Here is a 12212-nt window from a genome sequence, read left to right as displayed (position 1 = left end):
TAGATGCAGTGGAAGTGATTAGCTATTCTACAATCCTCATGAGTCGTTTTTTGTATTAACAATTCAGACTCCTTGGAGGAATGTCTGAACCCTGAAAGAACATAGTAACTACGTTTGTGTGTGTGTTGCCTGTCACTGGCATAAAGCGGAAATTGGTCTAAGACGTGCCACAGCAACGTCTATAACGACTCGCAAAATTACCCCTTCTCTGTCCGTTAATGTCGACAAATCACAGAATTTCACAAACCGTATCCCAAGCTTTTATTAGGCAGGCTAGCCAGTTAAATAAAGGCTCGTTGATTTTATATTTCTGGGAAAGAGAATAAGGAAGAGTAAAGCTGAAGTCACACGGTTCTACTCATGACTACTCAAGGTTTATGCTTGCTTCAGAAGCGCCGAGGTTGGATGTGAAATATCACATGCCCCTAAAGGAGCCGGTTTCCAAAGCAAATTCCGACGATACAAGCCACCGTTTGCTTCAATTCTGTCCCAATATAGCAGGGGTTCTCAATAACGGTGACGGCGTCCTTAAAACCGACCCAACTGAGTTGTACTCACCGCCCAGCACGATGCCTATATGTGCCCTTGAGATGAACCAATCACACTTACAGACCCCATTGGGGAGATACGAGATGCCTCCACACTCCTCACCCGAAGCTACATGTCATTATGGCGCTTACACGAGCAATGGAACTGCTGGCACAAACCACAGATACGGTCATCTCCAGACCCCAACGCACCTTCTGCCTGCGGAGGAGACAAACACTTTTACGACAATCTGATGCGGTGCGACTCTTCCCCCTCTGTTTTCAGATATCAATGCTGCTCCTGTGTGAATTTCCTCCCCTACCTCTCGTCACTTCTGCCACTGCCGCTCCAGTCATCCACATGAAACTCTCCCTTGATTTTGTGTCTTTGTGAATCAGGATGAAGTGTACATTAAATTACAAACTACTGACAATGACGATATTTTACGACTGGTTTCAGAAAATGCATAAAATAAGTGCATCACAATGAGAAATTGTCAGTTTGGGTTCAGTAAACCAAATGAGTGGCATAAGTTAGACCCGTCAGACACTACCTCCTACTCGTTGTAAGCGCACAGATTTGTACCTCTTTTTTCCGTTTGGCCAACCCTAAAAATAATTCAAAAGATTAATATCAGAGCTTGCCTCAAAAGTAGAGTGCACACAAACAGCCTTCTACTAGGAAATCAACAGAATAGGAGCGCAAGAATGCACATCTAATCCAATTTGTTTATTCAATGCAAGTTAACCGTTCTAGAAAAGGCTATATATATAGTTAAAAACAGTGCTTACTACAACTTAAAATACGCAACTTACTAGTTTCTTTTTTTAGAAATATGGACCCTTTCGGAGTCCCAAATCTTAAACAGCCATGTTACAACTTTCTTATTTGCACCTCCGAGAAGGAAGGTGACACAGCTAGCCCAACAGATCTCATCAACATTAATGTGGCAAAAGGAGGTAGTTCTGTCCTCGAAGATCTGATCGGTTTAATGCTACGTAGGTCTAAGACCTCTGCTTCAAGTGGGTTTAAACCTAGTAGTCCTCCCCCTTCAAGACGACAATTAATTAATCTAAGCCAATTTACTAATTTTATCACTGCAAACGGACTTAAGTCCGTTGATGTGTAGAATAGACGAGACGCCATGAGCTTAATCGCTCGTAGGCTACAGATTCTTTATACCTTCCGTGACCCAAACCTGAAAATTTTCTCACAATCCACAAATCTCACGTTATGTAGACAGCGAAAATTTTATAGGAAACCAGAAAGCCCCAGTACAGCAATAAATTCAGACTTCGAAATCAAGTAAAATATCCCTTGTGAAATATACAAGGCCTAGAGGCTGTACAGAGGCGCTTGATAAGAATACAGCAGCGAGAGGCACCAATATGAATGACCAAAACAAGAGACTAGAAGACAAATGATGCTAATTTCTATACAGAGAAGGCGTGTCACCCGGAACGAAAAGAAAAATACTAGGTCTTGGGCAGTCTTTCCTGGTTTTACCAGAGGGCGTAGAAATGTTGCAGCTGATGGAAGACCGTGAAACTGATACCGGCTGCGATCGGACCTTTGATCCAATTCATAGTTACGCCCTTGTAGAGCCCATGAAGCAGACCCTCCTGTTGATAGACAATTTGCATCGTGCCCAGAATGCTCCGCGTGTACTCCGGATGACCTTAGTGCAAAACATCAGACCACGAATGGCAAATGACTTGCTACTTATTTTTAATAGTAGAAATAAACGCCTATAAACAGGTGCATTTGAAATTTCGTTTAAACATTTTTACTGAACGGTACTTATGAGCATATTTTAATGAAAATCAGTTCCGACACTTCTCGACCTATTAGGCTCACCGATCAAGCTGTACCAGCAATAAGAAATTGAGGATGCCGCTAAGGTAACAGAACTGATAAGCGGTTACTATAACATCAACGGAAAATCAGCTCAAAATTGCGGAGCCTGTTCACGGAGAACAAATAAACGATAGTACGCAATGGGTTCTATGTAATCAAAGGGTAAGTGGTGCCATTGTTGTTTGTACTACTCAATCAGGTAAATCACACGACTGCGCGCAGACACCAATATCCGTAAGGGAACACAAACTCTGACTTACGAGTAGAAGCGAGTTAATGGAATCAACCCAGTTAACAGCTGGCAATATTTATGATCTGCTTTTGGAAAAAAAACGCATCGCCGATAAGCATTCCACGATTTGCAAATTGCAAAGCATCAAAAACCGTCGATTTGCCCGGTGCTAACTCAAGCATCTCAATAGACGAATTATCTCGAGTTAATAATTCATGATGGAATTAAAGGTTTCAAGTTGTAAGACCCAAAAAGTCAGAAAATCTAGCGCATGAGCAGTAAAATGCTGGGTTAATTTTGAAACTTTATTACAAACATAGGTCTTGAAATAGTGAAATTAGAGTTCGGTAGATTAAATGTTTCGGCCCTGAAAAAGTCTGCGACACGAAATACCCTTTTCAAATAGAACCACAGTAAGAGATTAGACATAATGAGAACCTTCGCTGAAAGTCCGAATCACTAGTGGGTGTTGGTGCCTGAGGCCAGCATCAATACAACCTTCATAGCGCGTATTCACCAAAAGGAATACCAAATGCCAAAGTGTGAGTTAATTGGGATTAAATGACTGCTCACGGTAAGGTGGCATCTTACAAATGCGATTTTCAGATATAGATGTTCTCTTTCACAAATTTTCAACGTGAGATTATAAAATACTCGGAAAGTGCTTAAAGAACAGTAAGCAAACACATAAAGGCATTGAATGCATGCTCCATTTACAGCCTATTTTGGCTGTAAGATGATTAACGAACTAACACACCAGTGACACCCGCCGTCTGCATTCGTCTTCGAACAATGTCGAGAGGATAGGAAGCAGTCTGACCCAGAACGCCCGCAAAGGCTCCACAAGAAAGATTTTCAAGAGGCCTCAGGCTCCGTGGAGATCGACCATCTGAGGTTATTCTTTTTTCTTTAGAAAAAAAAGCACGTGGTTATAAAATCCCGACGACATTCATTGCACATGATTGTGTTGAACTCACTAGTACAAGTTGCTCAAGATCAAGGAATGTTAGTGATAGGATAATTAAGAATCTCGTAAAGGACACTAAATAGAAAAAATAATGAAATACTCTGCTTTTGCCGAAGTACATGAAAGGACATCATGCACACATCAGAAAGACACAAACCGTCTCCACAATTAATGGGTACAGAGAACTAACTGAGTCGCCATTCCTTGAGTGTTTCGAAGGTGTAAAAGGCAATGCCAGAATATGGAAGTATGCCCAAAAGAGCAGGAGTAAAGCCATGGTAGAGGGTTCGCAGACCCCCTTCCCGATAGGTCAGCTGAACAACATCAACTAGGTTGGCATACCTAAGTGAAACGTTAGAATAGCGCGAGTCGAAGCAAAAAGCTTATAGGCTCAAATTGCAGTTCACACTAAAATATAATGCCAACTTAAAGAAAAGAGCTCAAAAGAACCTTTCTAACATCTGTTAGAAATTAAAGTAGTTCAAGCCATATGTCACAACTGATGACGCCTCTTTAAAGACATTTTTAACAGAATTAATACCATTGATTCTATAACTAGATATTTTCCTTAAACTTCAGAAATAATTCCCATTCAAGATTAACTACACTAATTTAATCGCGTACTTTACGCGTTCCGTGACGGCCATACGAGCTCGTACCAGGTCTAGAGGATAAGTGAAAGAAACAGAGGCACCTCCAGCAATGCAGCCCGCCAAAAATCGTCTTATTTGAACCTGGCTTTTCGATCTAAAATGCGTTGCGCGAAATCGGGAAAATCAAACAAATACAGTGCAAAATAACACAGATTCCAGAACATCTCAACAATTTAACAGGACCAGTAAAACAATGATAAATAAAAGCAAATGCAGTGGTAAGAAACGGCTGATTACAAAGACGCTTAAATACCCGTGCATGTACAAATGCACGAAGTAGGGGTGATACAAATAAGTAAGCTTACAGACAGTGGTGCGTTAAATCACTAATACCAAGATAGTGTTTGGCACGCTCATGAACTCCGTACTGAACTGCAGCGTAGGGAAATATCCTCGTTAGTGTAGCGGAATTTCCTCGCCACAGACTACGAACACCGGCAGTCACATATGAATGCCTCAAGAACTTAATCAGGGCCTTTACATTAAAGTACATTTCCGAGGCTGCAACATTAGATTTGATTAAATAAAAATACTTTGAAAATTAATTTTTGCTCGATCTAGGGGAGCAATAGCAGTCTTTGCGCAGCAACCAGCAAGACCTCCAATAATGAAATCCGCGAAAGAGGGAGCAAAATCCCGGGAAAAACTCTACGAAAAATAAAAAGGAAACGTGAGTCCTGTCTAACCTTGTTGGAAGCAGGTGTTGAAGGCAGCCTCAGCAGCTTCATAAAATCAAAGTGCCCAGATAACTGGTCAACGCCCCAGACATTTGCTTACGCACTTTTGGTGGATGAATTTTTAAACAAAACTGCTGTTACACAGTGTATGCAGCGTATATCACCTAAACTTTTAAAACACTTTAGCTCCTCAAACTTTACGCTTTTAAAAACGCAGTACTTTTGCTCTTTTATGATCAAATTTACCTGATCTGAATGCCACAAACATCATCGGCTTTACCCGTATCGAACCTATTATTAGTGAGTTTTTAACCAAACGGACAAGCTCATGTTAATCTATAAACACGTTTAGGCCTAAAATATAGCATTTAGCATTTGGTACAAGGTTATTAACAATAAAACCCATGCTTCATCGCAACCTTTATGATATTTTAAGAAAAAATGATGTCACTGGACCTTTGTAACAATAACGTTTCAATTTTACGGCAACTTAAAATTTTTTTTTGGTGCAAATTTCATTTTAATGACAAATTAAAGCCTGTTTAATGTACTTTTCTTCATTTTATTATCCTGTCATCCACATATCGGTCGTTATTTTCAAACCGGAAACTAGACCATGGAGAACGTAATAGTTCGTAGTGCCGTTCCCTGAATCTTTCTTGAAGTTGCAAAATATTATCTTACTATCGTAGAAAATGTATTGATGAGCGGGTGGAGCTACACTGCGAAGATCTAAGTATCCGGGCAACCAAATACAGAGTTATGCAAACTCTCAAAGCATCACACGTGGTTCTTACGAGGGTTGGAATTTTGCGATGCATCTGCGGTGTCTTTATTGAGAAGGCTATCATGCTTGTAGAAAATAGTACAGAATAGGGAATGGTTTTTTATAATGTCAAGATGTTTTAAAGTCGTCAACCGAGAGCGTTTTGATTCTGATGATTATATCATGGAATAGCAACTTATTCATTGAAACTTCAAATGAAATAAAAAAAAAACCACCAGCTGCGTTGATCTTACACCTGATCGTCAATTCGTTCAGCGACTGGGGCTTCTAGTTTGATGAACTTTCGTGCCAGGTAGGATTTTTCATTGCAAAAAGGCACGCTATTTTTGTTCCTGGTACGCTTTGGTGAATCTTCTTAAGTTGTGATTGATAAGCTTCCAGGTATGCATTCTCAACAAAGCACTCTCCATATTGTGCCTTCTTTTATTGCAGGCATTGGGACCAATAAAACAACAGGAAATTCCGGGAATTAGTCTAAGATTAGTTTGAAAAGGAAAATTAGACTGGCTTTTTTAAGCAGTGGTAGCATTGCTTTCACAAACTCATTCCTTAGTTGATTAACAACATCAAGCTTTGAGCGTTGATTGGTTGTAAACAACGATACTAATTTCTAAGGCAAATTTAATAACGGAAATCCTTTTTTAAGAACGATGTGCCGTGGCCGACGCACATTCAAATCCAACTACAAACATTGTCAAATGGTACAAATATTGGCCTTATCGAAATGGTCTTAGTATGTAATCCTCTTGTTTAATGTCAAGAATACCAACTACGAATAAGTTAAAGACGACGTCCTTCGGTGCCTTTGCATCTCAAAGGCGGTGTAAGATTGTTTAGGCGGTTGTTAGGCCACTATTTGAAGTAGCCAATACGACGACAGGTCTATTGTTGTAGGTGTTACCTCTGGGATTGCTTTGCTACCAACATCACTACATCCTCTTGCGCAATGTAGCATTGGAGCCGCTTAAGCGGTATAAATAGTAGCTTTTAAGTTAGTGACGAGATGTAATTTATCTCCTGATGGCCAAAATTCGCACTATAAGGTAATCTACCATCACATTGCGCCATGAAGAATCAGTTATCATAAAACTAACTAGACGTTTACTGATTCATAATATATATATTTGTCACTACAAGGGTCACAGCTCAAATAACCAGGAAATTTGTTAAAACTCTAGGTAGATCCTTCTTGGATCCCCATAGTTAGGCAATCAGAATAGCAAGTGACTCATAGTCAACCTGGCAAACACTTCCTGGAGTCGTTTTGAATGGTTTAATAAGGGCAGCTTCAAATGTAGTGGAGTCTTCATCATAGTGAGAGCTACTATCAATTTCCACTTTCCCCGTCTTCTATCAATGAAGCAGTGCTAAAGTTGTAAATCCAAAATACGCTGGACCTGACCTATCAAGCACCTTCATTTCTTAGGGGTTTTCAAAGCTAGGGTGTTCAAAAAGGCGCCTTGTGTTCGTTCTTTATTCTCCTACTTCATTTCTGAGCCAATTCTTTCAGCAGATCTCCGACTAGCATACTCTCCAGTTTGAATTTTCCTTGTCGATGTCTAGGTTGAAATGCGCGTCTCACCAAAGCACAATATCGCATAACAATCGCACTAAGCAAAAGGTTAGGATAACTGCTTGATTTTGTACCTTGCATGGTAGACCACTTGCGTAAAGCCAAATCCAAGGGGCTCAAAAATCAACATCTGGTAAGGGTAGCACTTGCTTTTCCATCTCCGCCGTCGCTTTATCTTCTCAAAGTGGGTTTTACCTGTACATACTAATTTGGAAAAATACATGGAGATGGTTTCTTGAGGCCTGTCGGACCTTCATAAGATAGGGAAAGATACGATTATTGGGACTGTCATCTTGATCTTACAGTTTGGTTCTGACATCTAAGTCTTCTCTAATGACTGCAGTTTTCTCGAATGATATTTGCTAATATCTTTTCGCTAGGCAGTGAGTAAGGAGACACCACTGGATCTGGAGCAAATGGTTACATTTAAACAAATAAAGCTTAGCAAGTGTATGGACGAGGTCGACAGAAAGGAATTTTGTCCATTTTATGCCTGAAATTGAAATATCAAAGCAAAGTGGTCGTTTTGCAGTAGATCAAGGGGATTATTGTCACCACTTCACAATCAAACAAGCAGATAAGAAAAAGGTGCCGTAAAATATGCAAATAAGTTAGGTCAAACTCAGCCAAAACTTCTGAATAACAATAAAGGACGAACCACTATCAAAAGTACATTAGCTATTGAATAAGTTGCAAATTTTGACTGACACCACCAGAAGATTCGATTTCAAGTGGTTCCGTTGTTTGAAGAGGCTTGTAGCCATCTACCGCCTCTATGTTGACTGGTTCATTCTGTCCACTTTGTTTGTTTCCCCGAAAGTGGTGCCTTGGAGCTTTGAGTCCCTGCCCTCCGAACAATTTCTCAACGGTCACAGCGAAGAATGTCTGGAAGAGCACCACACCGCACATATCCCAGGCAAAAGCAATGGTGATGAACATCAGGTTGCCATGGTCATCCTCCACCCAACGTCCTGCGAATGGCGAATCCAACACGACACCAGCCTGCCAAAACCAAACACCCTGAAGCATTACAGCTCCAGTTCGGATGAACTGAAGCATTTGAGAATGTGGTCTGTGGAGCTCCAAAACGAGTGCCAGCGTCACCGAAATTGCCACATAGGAGGTGAGCATACGGGTCGCGACAGTTAAGTGTAAGTGGCCCCAAGCCTGAGATCTGGCCAGTATTCCAAGATTTGCAAAAGCCACTGCATGAGCCAGAAAATCAATACCCTCGGGAAGAACAATACGCAGACCACCGAAGATGTCAACCACAGCAGCAAGCATGAAGCTTGCGTAGATTGTGTCATAGGTGTAGTTTGCAGGACGCCCCAAGGTCTTTACTGTGATCGCCTCGACAACGACGCCCACAATGCAGGCGACCAACTTCACTAGACCTTCTATCAGTTTCCTAGAGCAGGAGTTGCACTTTCCGGGATAGGTGAGAGCTACCTCGGTGCGCCTGTCTAGTCGGTACCGAGCCCGGAGAATGGCGATGAACCACCAAGTGCCGAGGACGAAGAAGCAGCTTCCGAAGTAGACGTGGCTTGGTAGAAGCCCACTGTGGGATAGGTGAGTAGCCAGTGTGGCGCTCTGGTTTGAACCATGCTGGTCGTGTTCTCCCCCCATATCGCGCTGACAACTGCAATGGCAATATCGTCTCTGCTGCACCCAAACGTGGTAGCCATGGTGCACGCACTCACATGCGCACCAATCGGCGTGCGCTGCGAATGGGGACCAATGGGCAGCGCACTGTTAGTCTTATCGGATGAAAGCACAAAAGCGGAAGCAGAAGGCGATCAATAATCCCGGCGATGAAGGCGTTGCCAGTGCCACTCATTCCTTGACGACTACTAATCATCCACAATGAGTAGTGCGTAGTCTGTTTTCAAGCCCTCTTTGCAGATCATAAGTTGTTTCGTAGCATTTGATGACCATTACTGTAAGATCGGAAAGTGGAATTTTTATTCTAATTTTTTTTATTACAAAAATTTGACAAACTAAAGTAGTTTACGCGCACTTTCGGTCCAAAGAGGTGGAAAGACATTTCAGGCTAAAACTTTAGTCGACAGGTATGCTTTTCCCCTGGGGGGCGGGTTGGGGGCACAATAGCTTTATTGGAATGGGAGTCAATGGGGCAGTCTGTTTTTATACACATCACAATAACCGACACGAGAAATTACATGCTATAAAGTTTTTACTGCTTATCTCTCAAAAATATTCAGGTGTTTAGTTTATTTTTAAAACTGTAAATTTGACCTGCTGCAGTTTAAATTGAAGTCTTTTGGATAGCTTCCTTTAATGTTAGATAACTTGAGACCTCCCACTTTGCACAAATCCACACTGACGTGCTTAGGGTGATAGATGGTAGAGCCAGTGCTCTTCAGTTTCATGCGATGGCACAGTTGCGCAGTATGTCATCACATTGGATTTGCATAGCTTCGTTTGAGCTTGCGCCATTTGACGTGAAACAAAATGATTTTTAAGTGGATATGTTTTTGCTGCGGTGCAAAATTGTTAATTTGTGCTAACAAGCCTGATTACTCTACCATAGCTGTAAAGAGTGCGATTGAGAATGCAGAGAAAATGATCACAAACGATGTTGGAATTTGCGGATTTAATCTACCCTCCTGACTAGTAATCGTGGAACAAAATAGCCCTTTTATGCTAAATTTAATGTTAAATTATTTCTTTATGGCACAATATTTTTTGATTCCTATCTCAAACGTAGGAGAATAATGATTGGGGTCCACCCATGCCACCCATACCATTCCATGGATTTATAATAAAAATACCTGCATCCAGGCTCGCACGCCGTACGACTTCGCTGGGAGTGACTCAAATACTACATCTATCAGTTGAAGTGTCAGTCAAGTTAATGACGAAAATTTCAACCCTATTTAACAGATTGTAGTATAGAACGAAAAACTTTTTTCCATTGCGAATCCAATGGAGCATGAATGTCCACAAGAGGATCTTGCAAAAAAGCTGTGAAAATGTGATCGAAAATTAGGCGTTTTGTCTCATTGTGTAATGCCTTGTCTTGAATACACGCGATTGCCTCATGGTTATTCCAGCTAAGATTGAGTCTATTATATGGTGCATCTTGTTTTTACTCATGTTGTCAAATTTCTTACAGAAATTTCCAAAATATTGCTGCAAGGTGTGCACTATGGCGGCGCACTATGCATCGGATCTTCTTATAATTAGACCTTATGCTAATGTGTACAAGTGATTTTGTGAGCAAGAACACGATGAATATGTGATCATAACTACTCACACAACACGCAGAGCATGAAAAAGGTACCCTATTTATGTCCATAGTTATTGCTCTGCAACCCCAAAAGGGCGTGGCTATAAGTTTATCCTTGAGTAAAGCGATAAAGTTTTCCAACATAAGCATGGAGTTTCCTTAAAAGCCTGAACACAAGGCTTTCTAAATCGTACAAGGAAAGTACTATAAATGATGTCATCGCTTTAATTTTACATACCTCGAAGTGGAAGGAAGGGTTTGAAAGAGATTGGAAAGTAGAGTGTGCATTTCGGGTTTTGTACGAGCAACAATCCCCGCCACTTGCTGGAGTAGTTCGGCAGAAAGGAAGTAAATGAGATGTGGCCCAAGGGCTAGCCCACCTGGCTAATGCACAATGGTGGATACCCTAAGTGGCCCCTTTTACAGAAATTGAGAGTTAAACAAACCGCGTATCACACAGCCCCTCTCCACCTTTGAGCGTCACCGTCGGTACTCCCCTTGGTCAACCTCCCCCGTTAGACATCATAACGTAATCAGTGCTGTAAGGAAGCACACGCGAGCCAAACGCATTAGTCATCGAAGTTATATGCATTTGAGGCGATATTTGACCAAGACGTCACTGATCTCTCTTAGCAATTCTACTGGATATGTATGGGAACTGGATTCGAGGATGGGAAGGGGTTGGCAATCACGCATATTCATAGCTAGTGGTAGGAACACTGGCCCAAAAGTAGTCAGGCATCAAAGGTGAAGGTTGAAAGTAGTTCAGTGGGGATAGGGCTTCGTTCCTATTTCTCCTTGTCACTTCAGAGCTGGGCAACCATACCCCATTATCTAACTTCTTTCTAGCTAGCAGAGAAGTAGAGAAGGTATTGGGTTTCCGCATATTTGTCATATTTATCAAAGTATGGTAAGCAGCTTCATAACACAATTGTTCATAATGGTTCATGTCTAGTGTTGCTTGAATTGTTAGTATCCTTCCTGCAGAACACGAAAATGGGTAGGTGCCGGAAATAGACGTCATTTTCAACGATTCTATTAAGGAACGGTGCTGATTCTCCCACACGCTCTTCTCCTACCTCACTAAGATTTATCACCCAGCAGTACAAATCAGGTTAGATGGCCTTTAAGAGAGGGTACTCTCAAAGCTGCCAACAATGCAGCAACCCGAGATTCGCTGGAAGATGAAAGAAGACATAGTACTTAGGCGAAATATAAATCCTTAAACACAGTAGGGATTGGGACTACTGGCATAGTCCAGGGGTCAGCCGAACCGGTGAAGTTACAATGAAGGGGACACTAAGTGACCTTTTCCACAATCCAAGAGTTAAACAGCCAACTCATTACAAACTCAACTAAAAATCAAGCCCCTTGTACAAAATATACGTCTGTAAATACAAGTTACAAGTTATTTTAAGGGCTGGTGGGTGAAATTTTTGAATAGTCACAAATTAAATATTTTAGATAAAACAAACCAACCTTTTTTATTACTACTTAGGCCTAACGTCTAAGTGCAAAATTGTGAAAGTGTAAAATGCTAAGGATTGCGTAAAAACATGTGCGAAATTAGTTCAAACTGTCGTTCTATTGCATGTTTATATCAACCAAAATATGACCTTGACGCCGACGGAGAAGTTAAAGTGGAAGCGTTTGTTGCATCTGAATTGTAAACCAGAATTGTATTACTA

At 41.2% G+C, this 12212-nt stretch overlaps 2 protein-coding genes across 2 annotated transcripts; both read right to left on the bottom strand. All coding sequences in view use genetic code 11, as the record gives it.

Annotated features, from left to right (window-relative positions):
- Nucleotides 1–1084: 1084 nt before the first annotated feature.
- On the bottom strand, nucleotides 1085–4965 carry EGR_02450 (Solute carrier family 25 member 42; the record flags this gene model as incomplete). The annotated part of the gene is made up of 8 exons (XM_024491699.1): nucleotides 1085–1136; nucleotides 2035–2206; nucleotides 3375–3524; nucleotides 3775–3926; nucleotides 4209–4331; nucleotides 4543–4738; nucleotides 4771–4885; nucleotides 4924–4965. 8 exons carry the CDS (start codon nucleotides 4963–4965, stop codon nucleotides 1085–1087), a joined length of 1002 nt encoding a protein of 333 aa, XP_024353850.1.
- A 2987-nt stretch (nucleotides 4966–7952) lies between these two features.
- EGR_02449 (Transmembrane protein 45B) lies at nucleotides 7953–8900 on the bottom strand (the record flags this gene model as incomplete). The annotated part of the gene is made up of 1 exon (XM_024491698.1): nucleotides 7953–8900. One exon carries the CDS (start codon nucleotides 8898–8900, stop codon nucleotides 7953–7955), a length of 948 nt encoding a protein of 315 aa, XP_024353849.1.
- Nucleotides 8901–12212: the final 3312 nt, after the last annotated feature.

Source organism: Echinococcus granulosus (genome assembly GCF_000524195.1).
Source record: "Echinococcus granulosus chromosome Unknown EG_S00011, whole genome shotgun sequence".
NCBI lineage: Eukaryota > Metazoa > Platyhelminthes > Cestoda > Cyclophyllidea > Taeniidae > Echinococcus > Echinococcus granulosus.
This window is presented reverse-complemented; position numbering and strand designations above follow the sequence as displayed.